Raw genomic sequence first — 16805 nt, 5'->3', positions numbered from 1 at the left:
TGAAATGCCCAACCGAGGTATATTTAGTATTATAAACTTCACGGTTCTGAGAAAAACAAATCATTATTTCAACAGGCAGATACCCTCTAAAATCGAACAAGACTTTTTAATCTTGAAACTCACTTTAAATAGAACCTATGGACACGTTTAAAAAATGTCTTCATACACAAAGCATTTCAGTTTTTAACAGGGGTTAATTTGTAAACTAAAAGGTACCGGATCTTATCATTAAGGAAGAGGGATAACATTTTTGTTTCCAGACCTAATGTACTGACCTTGATTTACAGCGGCTCCCATATATGCTTCAGGTTCTCCTCTGCTCGTGGGTTTCGTGTCTTATTGTTGGTCTTGGTAGTTGCCAATCTTTGCCTAGCCGTGTTTGAACATAATCTTCAGTACCAGTGGCGGCCCGACTAATCTGATGAACAGGAGAGAAGACACTGCTCTTGTTAAGAGTACTAGTTTTGGGGCATTTTGCCGTTTGAGGTGTAAAAAAAAAAAAACCTAGTAATTTCCTTACTCGGATGTCGTATCCTAAAATATATCGCTACAGAAACTCTTTCCATTCAATTCAAATTCTTGCCTGTCAGACAAAAGGCTACCGGATCTGGGATCCAGTGCGATCTGGCACAAATGCTTACCCACTGTAGCCATCATTCTGTGTATATAATTGACCTTGTTTGCCATAGGCTTTACTAATACCCAACACTCTTTGAATCCACATGATTGCCATTCGGGTTTCCAAGCGTGATGATCAGATGTGCGTTTCTTTTCAGTACATCATGCCGTTAGATACCAATTCGCTCAATAGCTGCAATGCATGAACTCCTGTACACTTGATCCCAGACCCCAGTCCAAGCCAGGTTGCTGATAATACAGGTGGAGACAGTTTAGTTCAGAGGGCTCAATGAGAAATAATCTCCATGCTGTCATGATGCAGCTCCTAAGGGACAGGTGTCAAACTCACAATACCAACAGCAATTGACACCTTGTCATGAAGAGGCCAAGGATGAGAAATAAGATGCCCTATTCCCACGAGCAGGGGGCTCTGCCAGTATATTCCAATACAGAGCCTTTATTCCAGGTACACTGAGCTAACTGGAGTCGATTTCATAATTCAATCAAGGTTTTAAACCCCAAATGAAAATATCAGATCGTCTGTATCAAACGACGTTCCATATATCATATAGTTTCTATCTGATGGAAATGAAGTCAGATTAGCTATACTGTTGAACTGTTCATATCACAAAAAATATATAGACGCGACTATCCGCTTGTATTGCAAAGCATATATAATATATATGCCTCCCAGAGTCTGGTTTGAAATCTCCTTGTGCCAGCAGACATGAACGGGTTAAATCTGGGATGGCTCATACCAGGGTTGGGTTGAAGCAGTGAGGTACGATACACTGTGCCAATGTAAACTGACTGTCAGCATTCAGCACACTCAGTCCAGCAGCACCGTCAAGAGAACTCGCCCCATTACACAGGTGACGTTATCAAAATGCCTTGAGCTGCAGCTTCAGTATTTGGAGGATCTGAGGTGCGTCTGTACAGTATCTCTTCAGTTGATGTTTTCACATAAAAATGCATGAATTGAGTTGCTGACTGTTATTACATATTACCTATGGGAACGGAATGAAACCATTTTGAAAAGTAGGTAATGTAATACCGGAACATTAATGAAAAACTAAACTGAAATAAATAAAAAACCCATTAAAATCACATAATCTTCCAGAACGTGCAGTCTGGCACTGGCATATGGTAAATTGTCTTGTATTACATGTGCTAAGGTGCTAAGTAGTGTAGAATTGCCTTTTCTTTGAGAGCTCGGATCAGCTCCTCCAGCGCAGTGTAGATGGATTTTTGTATTGCTTATTTCAGCCAGCGAAGCCACCTGCTGTTTCAATTCGAGAGGACTGTAAAGTTAAATGACGATCATTTTTCTGCAGAACCCGGGGATCGTGAGAAAAAAACGCTTTCCATTCGCATAAGTGTGTGCCGACCTCCTGTGGCACTAACCTGACCGCATACAACAGCACAAAACGCTTATTCATTTGAAGACATGTACAATGGAGCAGTGCGAGAGTCCTTTAAGCACAAAGCTCTTAAAGGGGTATGTATTTATATCAGTTCCTTGCTGTGTCATTGTGGCAATGTGGCTTTCCGTGCGCAGGTGTAGTTGCTGCAGTGCCCAGGAATAACAGACACAAGACAGTGAAAGTGTATCGCTCCGTGCAAAACAAGGGTTTCAGTCCCGAAATAATACAACACTTTATAATAACACCAAACAGAAGAGACACGGTCACTCCTCCAGACAGGCTCATCAGTGCAGCGCAACTGTACTGTGACTAGTGAAAAGGTCAGGAGAGTAAGTAAATACAAGTAGCTTTCGAGTTAAGGTGTGTGTGTGTGTGTGTATATATATATATATATATATATATATATATATATATATGAAATGAATAGCTAGTTGAGGCACCTTTAGCAATAATAACCTCTTTTAAACGATTAGGATATTTGTCAATGAGCTTTTGGCATGATTACCTTCTTTCTTCCAGACCGAGGGAGCGTTGTGACAGTACCATGAGTCTTGTACATCTTGATAATAGAAACAATAGTTGAAATTGGGATACTCAGATGCTTGGAAATCTTCTTGTATCCTTTTCCAGTTTTATGATGATAAATAATTTTCTGCCTGAGGTCTTCAGATAGCTCTTTACTTTTTCCCATATTGACTTATTGGTAATGACAGCAATCATCCTATGCCTAACCCTATACTCTCTAAGAATGTTCACCTACAATCCAGCATTTTCTAGACGTTTCTAGAATTTTGTTCTGCATTATCATACTGAAATTTCTAGCACCTTGTAGGCAATACTACCATAGCATCATACTTTTGAAATAGTTTTGCAAAAAAAATTGCTGAAATAAATAATTGTAGCCATCTATTTCTTGTATTTTTTTTGCTCATCCACAAAAGCAAAACTTTTGCTATAAAAGATTTTTCATAAAATTATTTGTTTTCGAGAACTTTCTAGAAATTGTAATTTTCCATTGGGGTATGTAAACTTTGACTACAACTGTATATAATCATGTATCTATTTCTGTAATTCATTTATAAATGGGCCCCACATTTTAGGGCAGTAATTACATTTCCCTGTATCTGTCTGGTAGAGCCTCTCCAGCTGTATACATAGAGCATTAGATGTTTCCATTCTGTGAAAGTTGGACATTGTAACTGCAGGATAACGACTGGGGCGTATTCCAGTTGAACTCTGCCCAGGGTTCTAGAACTGTGTGACCTCACATACTGTGTTCCGGGCTTCAATCAGAGTGGATGACCACCAGGCACTCCAGGGCAGACCTACTGCCAAAACAAACAAGAAATGCAAGTGAGGAAACAGAAAACCAAGCCATGATTAAAACACAACCGCAAGATAAACATCATTAACCTGCATTTCACTACAAAACAATCTTAGAGCTAGCCTCCGGGGACGAGGTTAACTCTTTCCATCGACCCCCTTATTTCGTCCCTTCCCTGTGCTGGTTGTAAAAGGCTCTGCTGTCTTGCCTTGCTTCATACAGACCCCTCAGGGTTGCATGGGCAGCAGCTGAGATCTTGAGGAGGAAAAAAAAAAGAAAAATAAATTAAGCATGAAAGTGTGAATCACTGTCTTGAAAGAGGATACATGTATTGCCCCTCAGGCACAGCAGCAGCACAGTCACCTGCGATTGCTCCAAGACCACCATCATCATGCATGACTATCATGTCCTCTTAATATTAATACTAATTCTGTGCTTTACAGACAGCACTGACTGGAGTCAAACAATGCTGTTGCATTAAGCTTAGCCTCACTTACTGCAGGTCACATATTGAATCTATCTAGTGTACATATACATAGACATTGTCATATTTGTATAACATCAAAGAAATATCTGCACAGACCATTTCTCCCAGTAGAATTTTTAATACTCCAGGACAATAAGTTTCAGCTTGTGCCTTCTTCAGGCTTCTTGATCAAGTGTCTTATAGGATTTCTGTTTCGGGTTTTCAGTATATAAACCCCATGTAGAAAACGATATCTTCAAACTATAAAACTTGTTTAAAATAATTTAAAAATAAAAACGTCTCCTGTTGTACCGACCTTCCCAATGTTAGAAATCTGAGTCAGGTTACAGCAAAACCGGTCTAACGATGGCCTGTTTGTATGTTGATAGCAGTCTTGAGGTCCCTGTCACCTCCCGAGTACGACGAAGAAAAAAAGATTCCAGTCATAAACCCCCAGTTAGGGATTTATGGCAACCTCTCTGTACTCTGTACCCACCATCTCTGTACTCAACAGCTTTCCACGGGGACATTGATACAAGGCCTTCTAACCGACCGGTAACCTCAGAGCGAGTAAGAATACCAAGTAAATCCCATTCACGCTAGCAGAGAGGAAAGAGTCAGAAAACAAACAAAGCAAAAGGGTGCTGCTTCACTACACACATCAGCGAGCTAAACTAAATAAGACAAGGAAAATAATAATAGAAAAAGGAAAGGAAAAAAAAAACATCTGTATCAGCCAGACTTGTCAGGGTGATTCAGATATCCCCAAAGATCAAAAAGATGAAGTGCTTTCATCTCATTGTTCTATCTGGCTACAATAGTGCGCTTTTCACTTTGTCTGCCATATGCTCCGTGGACCTCTGTATCCAGTAAGTGGCCCTGAACTACTGGGACAGTATAAAAAAAAACGGTTTATATCTGAAGGGGTATGCTAGTGGTGTAATGATCTCCAGCCAGAATAGAGAGCATTTATTGCACTGATGGAACTGGAGAAAACTACATTTTAAGCCAGCGATTCCACAGCTGAGGTGATTTAAATTAAGGCGATCACCTGTGATTACAGTGAGGCTGTTTTGATGTGCATAAACTAGCTCTTAATTCCAGTGTTTCAGTCAAGGAGCTGCTCCTATGATTACAGCAACAACTTATGGGATGTTCTTGAATATTGTCTACAGTCTAATTATATCAGTTCCTTACTGTGTCGTCTATAACTTCAAACACAAACCTAACTTATACATATAGTACTATATGCATAGCAATTTGATCCAATCCAGATTTTACTATGAGCTTCTATGAGTGTACTAATTATGCTCATGGTAAAACCTGGAAAGGCTCCCGCTGCTCTGCAATTGGAGTCTTATTCCAGTGCTATACGTTTTGCAGAGTTTGGGGCAATGCTGTTTTTAAATGAGATTTTTCAGCGACAGCCCAGAGAACAGTGCAAGACTTCATCTTGCACATACTGCGTGGTTTAAAAATAGAATGTAATATAAAAACACTATCTTGACCCAGATAGTATTCCATGACTTGAGATTACATATTCCTTTTTTTTATTTCTGTACTGATCTGATAAAGATCCCAGTGAGATTTTATTTTCTTTTCTCAAGAGATCGCCACTTGCTGTTCCGTTTGTGGAGCACTGTGCACAAAGCACAAGCTTATTAAAGGATGTTTATTTTCAAGAGGTATTACGAATATAATTCACAGAGGATATTAATGGTGTACTGTAGTTGTTCACTGAATGAGGATGCATGAATAAACAGGTTCGTTATTCATCTGACATCGGACATTCAAGACGTCTTTCACAATGGGCTTGAAAAGTTTTATAAATGTCACAAAATGGTAAATGCCAAGAGTGTAATACTACACCCTCGATGTTTACACTCTTGAAATGTTATGGTATGAGTTTTCAATGGTGGTAGTTTAGCTCAACATATTGGTTCTCACCAATTCCTGCAGGCTTACTTTCCGTAAACAGATCTGTTTGAAGGTTTTGAGAGATCTCTGCTCATACACCCCATCGGCTGCAGGAGGAGAGAAGGGGCTGAACGTTTCTAAGGAGGAGTCTTCCCGGGGCTAAGACGTTTCCAGCAGGTGCTTTGAGGTGTATCGTAGCTGCTGCAGATTTTATTCAAGCTTCTGGGTTGTAAGAAACACGCAGCTTCCAGCACTATATAGTCCTTGAAATGCATTAAAGCTTTTAAAACTGCTAATTTCCGGTGATAGTGCAAGCTCATTTATAAAGCCAAGAAGGTAAATCTAACTGGGATTTGAACCCTGGACCTTGTGGTTTTTTTCTCTCTCTCTTATTAGTCTTAACAGAAATAAACACCTTTGGAAATGATACTTACTCTTAACATCTTTCCCTGCCCTGTTGTGTCCCGCCCCAGAATACTGTCTCGAAGTACGGCTCCCAGTTCAGAGGGAACTCCCAGCACGACGCCCTGGAGTTCCTGCTCTGGTTACTGGATCAGGTCCATGAAGACGTCAACTCCTCCCCCAGTAACACCAACAATACCAAATCCATTGGGAAGGTAGGCAATCCATTAGCCTTTGCCTACGGGCGTCATTAGGAGCACATTTCCTAGGAAACCTACAACCTTGTAGGTGAAATGCATGCATAACTTTTCCAGCTGAAACTTGGTAGGATTGTGCTTCTAGTTCTGGCCTCAGATAAAGAAATGTTTCTAAATCAAGCCAGTACTGTGTGTGTGTTCGTTGGTATGGTCATAATTGGCTGACAAGAAAAGCTGCCTAATCTTATTGTTTCTGTCTGCGGAGGGCTTGACTGAGTGGACTCTTTAATTGCTTTAAAACTGATAGAAACAATTCCTCCGCAGTAGCTTAGCGAATCAGCATTCTGCCCCTTTTAAAATGACTCACCCCACAGCTGCTAAAGCATAAACAATGCAACCCCGCTGTAATACTGTGACTAAGCAGGTCTTTATGCAACTTGAATTCAACCACACTCGCTGTCAAATTCCATGAGGGTTACCGGTCTATGGGCATGAGATCTGGGTGGATGGCAGGAGAAATGGAAGCTGTAGGGAGAGTGCTACACCAACAAACAGTTTGTGCCTGATCGGTCTTAATTAAAGCTCCATGTTTTCCTGTGAAAGCTTGCTGCCTTTGTTTACAGCTGCGCAGCTGGCTGAGTGTGCAGCTTGAGAGTAGGCGAGGAGTAGCAGAAAGCCAGAATGTTTACTGTAAGCTCACACCCCAGGGGTGGGGGATGCTTTTACTGGTTTGATATGCTGGCTGGTGACTGTAAGCGGCCGTGCATGGAGAGATGCAGGCGTGGGCAGCTTTGAGAAGGGGTTTGTGGGCTTGCTGGTTTGCTGATTGGTTCACTGCTCTTGCACATTGTCTTTCTCGCTGTCCTTCTCTCCAGCAGGAGATAGCGTATGTTGAAGCCGTTCATAAAATTGGAATTTCGACTTTCCCTTTAAGAGAAAAAGAGAAGTGCGATCAAATTATATTTGCTGTGCACAATTCTGAATGGAATCATTTGGAAAACAATAACATCTTAAATGGAGTCTGCACTACCCTCGTCTTCCTCTTCTGACGCTTTCCTCATCCTTGTGGCCCTGACTTCATATACCCGGGGCAGTGCAGCCCTGGTGCTCATGTATTTGTTCAGCACGCTTGATAGCCTCCCGATCGCTACACTCCGACAGTAACAGAAGTTTCTGAAACTAATAAGCAAACTGGGATTGGAAACTTGCTGAAGTTGTCATGCTCCTGGCTGGTGGCAGCTGGCAAATTGAGAGGGGTGGGGGGGGGACAGTGAGAAAGGGAAAGCATGAAACGCTACTCTGAGCTTCAAAGGCTAGCAATTGGCAGGTATTTTTTCTGAGACAAGGCACTCAAACGCAGCAGATTGTTCATCCAACAGTGACTCTCAACCAGCAAGTAAATGTGCTTCTTGATCAAACTAATCTGAAGTGCTGCTTGTCTGTCACTCTGTGTGTTTCTCACAAGATGAATGGAGCATCACAGATTGCAGCATTCGGGAGAAACATGCAACATCAAGCCTCCCGTTTTGAAGCTGCGCTGCCTGCAGGAGGGAACCCTTGACTGGCAGCTGCAGATCATGTATGAATCCAGATGTTAGCCCTGAGCAAGACAGACAAACACCATACAATAAACTGTGGAGGATACATCAGCAATGCAAACCTGCCTGTGGGGAACCACCAAAATCAAAAGAAGTCACATCCAGGGCTTCAGAATCTGTTTTCTTCACTCTTATTAGCATTAAGTAACATGGATTCACAAAACCTTAAACACATTCCTCTCCCCCTCATTAGCTTTAACTACCAGTTGCACTTGTGCTGTTGATATTAGTTGAACACATGTTCCCACCCATCACCTGCAAGCTTGACTGGTCATAATCAAAAGGCGATATTGTTGCTAATGTTGTTGCAGTTTCTTTTAAAGCTGGGTCCTATTTCAACAGAGCTTCAAGCGGTTTATATCTAATCCTATTAATGTCTGCGAGGCTTAAAACTGGTGTAGCTCTCTGACTGGAGAGACAATGTGCTGTATTCATAATGCATTACCGTGCAGGCACAGTGCAGGCGTGTGCATGTGCGGTATAAGTGTACTAGACTTTGTGTTCAATAGAACACAAGAAAAGTTACTCAAATCGAGAGGAGGTCATTCAGCACATCAGTGCTCATTCGGTGCCCAGGAGATTCGTCCGCAACAGCATGGCTTGGTAACCCATTCCATACCCTCACCACTGTCTGTGCAACTGTGGCAGTGTGGCAGATTGAAAGCCCTGCCGGTGCACGGGTGTGTGTGTGGGTGTGGGGGTGTGGGGGGGGGGATATTGGGTTGGCAGGGAAGGGGTTAAATTCCTCCCTGCCGAAACATACGTGGGAATGTGGCTGGAGCTGTAAATTGAATAAGAGATGATTAATTAGTCACAGGTGTATGAAAAGGGAGATCACAGGTGTTTCGAGAGGTAATGTTGGTGATAGAGGTGGAGGTACGTGTTACTGTGGTGCTGACCTTTTGTTTTGGCCCTTGTGCCATTTGTTTTGTTAATGTGTTTTGTCTGTACTGTTTAGTCTTTGTAAATAAATGTGCGCACTAGCGCTTCACTGCAGTTTTCTTGTCTCGGAGTCTCTCTCCGTGCCAGTAACAGCTTGGCCTTGACGCTATCCCATTCTAACGTGTGGAAGGGATGGAGGGCATGTGAGGGAGGCATTTCAATGGGCATGTTAACTTGTAACAAGCTGAGGAAATTCTTCCCCTGGCTCAAATCCGCTGCCCTAAAACATATATAAAATAGTAAGTGTAAACCCCAAAATGATTTCCTAAGCTCCAGCGCAGTTAGATACTATTGCAAATGTAACCGGGCAGAGGCTGTGCGTGAACCCACAACCCCGCGTTCTGCAAGCAAGCGTCTTAATCACAATGCAACAGAGCCAGGCTCGTCTGCTGCATTTGTGGTTTTAGGGTTTTTCTTTTTTCTTTTTTTTTATTTAGTAGTTGCCAATTTGTTTTTTTTTATCATTTTCTCCCAATTTAGATTAGCCAATTATTTTTATGCTCAGCTCACCACTACCACCCCCGCGCTGACTCGGGAGGGGCAAAGACAAACACACACTGTCCTCCGAAGTGTGTGCCGTCAGCCGACCGCTTCTTTTCACACTGCAGACCCACCAAGTAGCCACCTCAGAGCTACAGCGTTGGAGGACAGTGCAGCTCTGGGCAGTCTACAGGCAAGCCCGCAGACGCCCGGCCAGACTACAGGGGTCGCTGGTGTGCGGTGAGCCGAGGACACCTTGGCCAACCTAAGCCCTCCCCACCCTGGGCGGCGCTTGGCCAGTTGTTCGCTGCCCCCTGTGAGCTCCCATCCACGGTCGGCAGTGGAATAGCCTGGGCTCGAACTGGCAACGTCCAGGCTATAGGGCGCATTCTGCACTCCACGCAGAGCACCTTTACCGGATGTGCTACTCGGGAGCTGGTTTTAGAGTTTTTAACCTTATCTCATCTCACTAAAGGGGACAAGATTGAATCCGTAACAGCAGTGCATCACACAACACTGCCCGTTACACGTACTCGCTCTCCTTCGCTGCCATCTAACCTGCAAGTAACCTCTGAACAGAAAAAAGTAGTTTTGAAACAGCTCTGTAGGGCGGTTGTGTGTAACTCCCTCATTCATAATCTGAACTGATCTGACCTTCACAGGAGGAATGCAGTCCCAGGGGTGGGTTCGGGGCGGGGGGGGGGGGGGGGGTCTGGTTTGTGTCACTTAACATTGTATAGCAGCTCACTGAGGGATGAGCTATGGAAAAACCTCAGACTGAGAGTGGAGGAATTTAGGAAGGAAATGATACAGCGCAAGCCTGTGCAAGGGTACAGTACAAGGTGGCAGGGGTTGCAATTGTATGCTGTGGTTTGTAGAGCTATTCCAGTAAACCCTGCCCCTTCCCTGCTCCAAGAGAAAAGGAGACACAGACTTCTTCTTCTATTATGCATGTATTGTTCCGGCTCAAGCGTTCAGTCTTGAAACTCACCTTGATGTTCATTGCTTGACTTGGTAATCTGATTTCTCTGAACGCTACACAGATTTGCTGTTTTGATGAGTCTATTCCATGCGTGGTTCCAGTTGCAGGCTCCTGCTTAGAAGTGTGGATGATTAGAACTGGTTGTTAAAGAGACTTTGGTGCTGGTTTAGGGATTGCTATGCTGGTTTCAAATGTAATCCTTATACTTGCAATAATACATTTCTTGTAATGGCCAAAGCCAGGTAGTAATCCAGGTAGGGTTTTCATTTGTGAGTCTTAGCATCATTTTCTTTCTCATCCAGTCACTGTAATACCAATGAAATGTTTTAATGGGAAAGTATTCCAGTTTAATTGGCACTTTACAAGCACGTAGCATTGGTCTAAATGAGCCAGACTAGAGTTATTGCCATAGTTTTTGTTAATCTACGACGATAAGGAATTGATATTGCATAAGCAACTTTAAAATCAACCTTTTTAAGGTGATAAGCAAGAAAAGAAAAGAAAAAAAGAAAAGAATGTAGTTTTGCTGCAACACTGGTATGAAAACCTGACAGATATCTTGAATGTTTCCCCATCCAGTCATCGGGAGAAACATGAAAGTCTGTCAGCCAAGTTTATTTATCAGTGTGAAAACATGCACGCGGATAACGCAGTCGCTGGGGTCACAGAAGGCACTCGCACCTTCAAATAGGATTTACACAGCAAAGAAACTTTCAGATCTCAGCCTTATAAAATATTTCTCAACATGCTTCCCTCTCTGGAAGCATGCTTCATGCATTATTCACAATGATCCATTTAAATATCTTTTAAAATCCTAAATACAGCTGGATTTGTAAAGTTATTGAGGCCCAGCGAATGCTCGTTTTGATCTCAGACCCTTTTATTTTTTAGTGGACATTCTGCCATAGCAACGTCTCCTGGCCTTGACCTTGCCCCTGTGTTGCATTTTAGTCCATGGAGCTCCTGAAAACCACTGGGCTCATTTCCGTGTGCTCTAGCCACTTGGTTTTCTCTGCAAAGTGCAGCCCTGATAAAATATATGAGGGTTTTAATCTTGACATTTTCTTTTGATCAATTAATCATCCGATCTGCAGTCAAGTAATTGTTTAATCACACCTGTTTGCTAGTGATATGAAATTGTATTGAAAGACAATTACAAGTAATACAAAGTATTGACATAATGGTATTTACTGCAAAATGTTTCATAATGCCAGCTAACGTTTAATGTACGTATACCACTATTTACTTAAATGTAATTTGACAGTTTGAAAATATTTGCTTGCGTGTAAATGGAGGTTAGCCGTGGTCTTCAGTACTCTCCGAAATCTTTTTTCAAGATTTCTTGAAAAAAAGCTTCTCGAAGCAAGAAATTAATTGACATAAAAAGTTTACATTTATTTAAAAATCACGGAACTCTAGACTGCTGTAAGCAAAGCAAACAACAGACTTAATAGTTTCAGAAATGCCAAGATGAATTTAATTCATAAAAAACTTAAATAACCATATGACTATAATACAATATTCAGTGGAACCTGTCTTTTATGATATGAGACTGCATTCTTTTGAGCAGTTCTTGTCTGCAGGGAAGGGGAATCTTGGTTAGTTAAAAATTCAACGGGTATTCAAGGTAGCTGCCCAGTCCTGCAGCTCCCACTGAGCAGGAGATAGGAGGCCCTGCCCGGCCTGTCGAGACTCTGAAACCAGGGAACCAGCAGGTGCATCCCCAGAGAAACACAGAGCCGTCACTCAACCTGGCAGGCAGTTTTCCGCATCGTGGGGTGACAAATTGGAGATAAAACGAGTTACATTCTGATGAAAGAAAATCAAAAAGTGAGCTGGCAGCAAAAGCTTTGGCAGGATTTAGGCAGATCCCTACCGCTCACTTCAGAAACAATCCCAGAGGTGCAGGACTGCGGTGTGTGGTGAAATTAAGCCTGTCTGGGGTGACACTGGGTGACAGCTCTGCCAGAGACAGGCACAGTAAACTGAATAAGCAATGATCAGTGTGGATCAATCGCCACTATTTCCTATTGTTTTATCACTCTACCAAACCATAGCATCTTTGCAGCCAACTTTGTAGAACAAAAGAAATCCAAAATAGTTACACAGTCCAGCTCTGATTACATCTCTTGGAGCGTTTTTTGTTTCATTGAAGATCATCGTTTTTCGTATATACATTTACATATGTGCAACACTAGCCAACTGCTACAATGGGAATGCACATGTACTATACATATTACAGCATTGCTCAAAATGCTACGTCTTGTAACCAGGAGAGCTTAATGACTTATGGCAGATACTACTGTATATATTTAAGTGCTTTCAGATTGTTGTCAAACCCAGCTATATATAGGATGTGTTTTGTTCTATAATCTGTCTGACTGATGCACCTTTCACTGGTACAGTAAACGTACTGGCAAGGGATTAAACTACTTACTGTCTCAGATTAGAAACAAAGGAAAAAGCATTTGGGTATGCAGGTGACATTAATCCCAGTTAAAAATGCTACTGTATGAAAGCATCTGTTTATAAAGTGCAGAGTAAGACCTGGACCTTAGGCTTTCTTCGTCTTTGAACTGAACTGTTATAAACCATGGCAGAATTTCGTATTGCTTACAACACTAAAACATTTGCCAGGCCCACGGACTGCTGCCTTATGGTCCCAGTATCAAGCAAGAGTTGATTGTGAAAAGTGGATGTTTAAACACAGGACACAGCGGCACCAAAAATGTACAGTAGATTTGATTTTGAACGCTCGATCTTTAAATTGTATAATATGAAAGACTTCTGCTGTCGACCACAATGCAAGGCTAAGCCAATGGTCTTGGTCATCAGCAATTCAAATCTACAGTCAGGAATCGCAAAGAACCTGCTGAGAAAAAAAAAAAAAAAAAACACTTTACTCCTCGGTTGTCATTTAGAGAGGTCTCAGTATACCCTGAAATATTTAACGATATCTAAAAAAACATTTTATTAAAGCTGTAAATATTTCAGGGTACCTTTTAAATAGTTCAAGAGACCGTTAAATATTTAGAGACATCTTAACTCCTGTCCAAGTTTTCTGAAAACAAGGAGGTGATTAAAAAAAAAAAAAAAAAAATACAGAAAAAGCATTTGTACATTTTATAGTAACAGGCCGCGTTTATTTCAGAAAGGTGAAATAACCCTCGAGATCTTACATAATTCTCTGTGTGCTTCAGATAGCGTTCCAAGATACGTCTAATAGGATTAGTGGCGCTTACTAAGTCTATACATCAAAATGTGCTCAAGACACTCGCGAATGGTTTGAAGATGTTTCTAATCAAATTCAGGACGTCAACCGAGGGATTCTGGTTAAACTTTTTTTTAAAAGAAAAATAAACAAAGCTAGTAAAAGTCCTGCCATCTGTCCCCAAAATGCATCTGTTAGACTTTTGTAGTTGACAAACAAACAGCATATGGTAGTTCTACATGGAAGACCTCTCTACCTCTAATTAGTGAAGTTTGAATACCAGCAGTAAGAACAAACTTTGTTAAGGTAGATTAATGAAGTTCTGCAATTCCTTACAGTATATATGTCACAGAGTCGGACACCTCCACAGCTCTTCCACCTTATTCTTCAGCCCCTGTTCTCCATAACTGGGAGATACTTGCTCAGAAGGTTGTACTAAATAGCCCAGCAGAGCTTCTTACCAGCACAGTAAGCATTATGTTGCCTTCAAAGCATTCTCTCAGAGCAAAACTGAACCCTAAGAAGGGTAGAGGTTTCCTCATCTAAGTTTTATGATCTTCAAAGACTTAATATGGGCACCCCAAAAGTTGTGAAGGGTTCTTCTGAAAAGTGAACTCTGCTTGTATTGGTTACACACACACACACACACACACTTAATGAACTTAAACTTCCGGGCAACCAAGTTGGAAAACTGCATACCTTCATAAGCCATGTAACCAGAAAAGCCACTTTTAAATAAAAGGAGGCTTCATTGTCTTGACTGCCAGCTCACAGTTCAGTGCCCTGACAGCAGAGTTTGATTGTGTGTGTTTATTATCTCCTTCACTAAAAGGAGTCTTGTGTTGAACAGCCACTTACAAGGTTCCTGTTTAGTGATACACAGCGCTTTAAATAGTTATACAGCAGTACTTGACCCAGGAGAGAAAACAATGCAGATTTATTTACCCTCTCTGAGCACGTTACATGGGCACCCAGTGAGCTCGAATCCTGTAGCAATGCACTTATGTGTTGTAGGAAGGAGTATTGTTTGAAAAACATGCTGTGAAAAGATCTGGTTATACCACAGTAATGTGGTAATCTGACCGTTCTGCGTCTCAAATACCAGACAACAAACTGGAGCAAGCCTATGGCTGTTTAGGTAAGAGTGCCAGGGGATGCACTTTGTTCTGCCCAACAGATGCTTTGGAATAAGGATGAATAGCCAGGAGGAGACCAACTAAAAATATCCCCAGGGGCTCCCCTAGAAAAAAGAACTGCTGTCTGGGGTGCAGGGGGGTCATACGCCCAGAGAGTCCTGGTGGAGACTTACTGTACTGTATTTGTCCTGGCCCCACCTCGCTAGCTTGGTAATATCTGCTGCTTGTTTGACAGGGTCAAAGGAGACCTTGACAGTGGAGACCTGCTGATCTTCAGCTCCACTGAAGCGGGTTGCAGCACTGAGCAGACATTCGAATTGGGCATTTTAAGAACTGAGTAGTAATTGTACACGTAAAAATACATATCATAGCTGAAATCATCACACTTGACTGTCAAACGTTCAGACACTGTCAGAAGTTCAAATCCAAATTAGGTTATTACCTGGAAAGATCGAATCTACTTTTAGCCACTGCGGGTTGAGAAATATGAATGATCTAAACAGGCTTCCACAGTTTTGAAGGTATTTGAATGCCTCTTTGTCTAACAGGTCTGGGTTTCCCCAGTTTAACACTAATCAAAGATGCTGGACCTGACCCCAAACTTGTGAAAGGATTTCTCAGAAAACCGCATTGACGGTTCTTTATGAATACTTTCCTCTCGGCATAAAGCACCTTCAGATAATGAAATGCTCTGTAGTTAGCCAATCGTACAGTACGTATTTGTTTTTTTGGATGGCAGTATGCTATTGTTATATTGTTGTTTGCTGACAGGAAGCCTCTCCCTTTAACATGCTCAAATGTTTTGCACACTTCTATTGTCACCGCATTAGGCGTTCTCCGACGTGATTAATGCAACCATAACAGCATCGTGTTTACTGGCTGTGTTTACCTGAATAGGCCTTTGTAAATAATCAAGGGTCAGATTTACTATGCAGAAGTGTGGTGTTTATGCTGTCCTTCACCTGGAGAGCTCTGCTTTGCTCTCACTTGAATAAGCCCTGACACAACATTAGAGGGGACAAAAATCCACAGGTAAATTAATCAGGGAGAATGCATAATTACTTTGGGCTAATATATGTTTGATGCATTATGGCAATTAATGGGTGACTGATTGAACAAGCTGTACCAATCTCGTTGTTTTGATAATTGCTTGTTTCTGACACAATGTGGAGTGATTTCAAAACAGAAATCCAGAGAGACAAACATTATTATCATTTACTAATTGAACCCTCTGGGGTGCTGCTCCCTTTGAAGTGTAGTCGGAACAAGCCTGACCTGTTATCATCTAAATCTGTGGGTCGCTGTCAGAACAGCATGTTCATCTAGTGAGCATTCCACAATATTGTTGCAAACAGTGAGTCAGAGGCTTAAACTAAAATAGTTAAGCAGTATTAAAAATGAATTTATCATGGCAATTTAGTCATGCTTAACTGCACCAAAACATTTCCCAATGCCTCTGCAGTATATTGTCCAACACCAATATGCTTCACTACCTCCCTTCGACCTTAAAGGGAGACATTTCAGAAGCAGTCTTTGCTGGAATAGTTTGTAAGCATGGCAAAATAATGATAGGAGAAGAAACAGCAGGAGAGAATGACACACACTTACAATGATATTAAACAGACAAGAACACATGAATCATGTAAAGTATCTGTTTACACTTTCTCTTCTCTGTGTAGCTACAAGTCACTTATGTCTTATGGCAGTGTCATTTATAACGCAATTGAATATCTTTACTCAAGGTTGGCCTGCCTCAAGAGCCATAAAAAATGCATTATTGGCACTAACTGTGGGGTCAGCTATTGTCTGGGCATAGAGACTAAACTATCCTCTTACCCTGAAGTTTCTACTGGCTAATGAAGGATTCCTGTGCAGTCCCTAAATAAACAATTCTACAAACCCAGCCAAAACGCAGGCATGAAAATCAATTGTGAATGCTACAAATTGAGGACCTCCCACCATGGCTGTAGAGGCCATCAGAAAACAGTGTGGGATTTTTCTGGCACTGTGCAGCCAGCTCACTGCTTTCTCTCCAGGTCCCTCATTTCCCCTGTTACAGAACCATCGAGATGTCTCTGTGTTGATGAGTGTGGTAGATTGGAACCAGA

The 16805-nt window shown here is 41.8% G+C and overlaps 1 protein-coding gene across 3 annotated transcripts in view; it reads left to right on the top strand.

Moving 5' to 3' along the window:
• LOC117424553 (ubiquitin carboxyl-terminal hydrolase 43-like) overlaps positions 1-16805 on the top strand; it is an 88623-nt gene that overhangs the window by 4815 nt on the left and 67003 nt on the right. For 2 of the 3 annotated variants that reach the window (XM_034040991.3, XM_034040990.3), the window contains exon 2: positions 6223-6366. The exons of the other annotated variant lie outside the window; for it this stretch is intronic. In XM_034040991.3, coding sequence (XP_033896882.3) covers positions 6223-6366 — 144 coding nt within the window. The remainder of the gene's footprint in view (positions 1-6222; positions 6367-16805) is intronic. 3 annotated transcript variants of the gene reach the window in all.

The sequence above is a fragment of the Acipenser ruthenus genome, chromosome 19 (assembly GCF_902713425.1).
Source record: "Acipenser ruthenus chromosome 19, fAciRut3.2 maternal haplotype, whole genome shotgun sequence".
Taxonomy (NCBI): domain Eukaryota; kingdom Metazoa; phylum Chordata; class Actinopteri; order Acipenseriformes; family Acipenseridae; genus Acipenser; species Acipenser ruthenus.
This window is presented reverse-complemented; position numbering and strand designations above follow the sequence as displayed.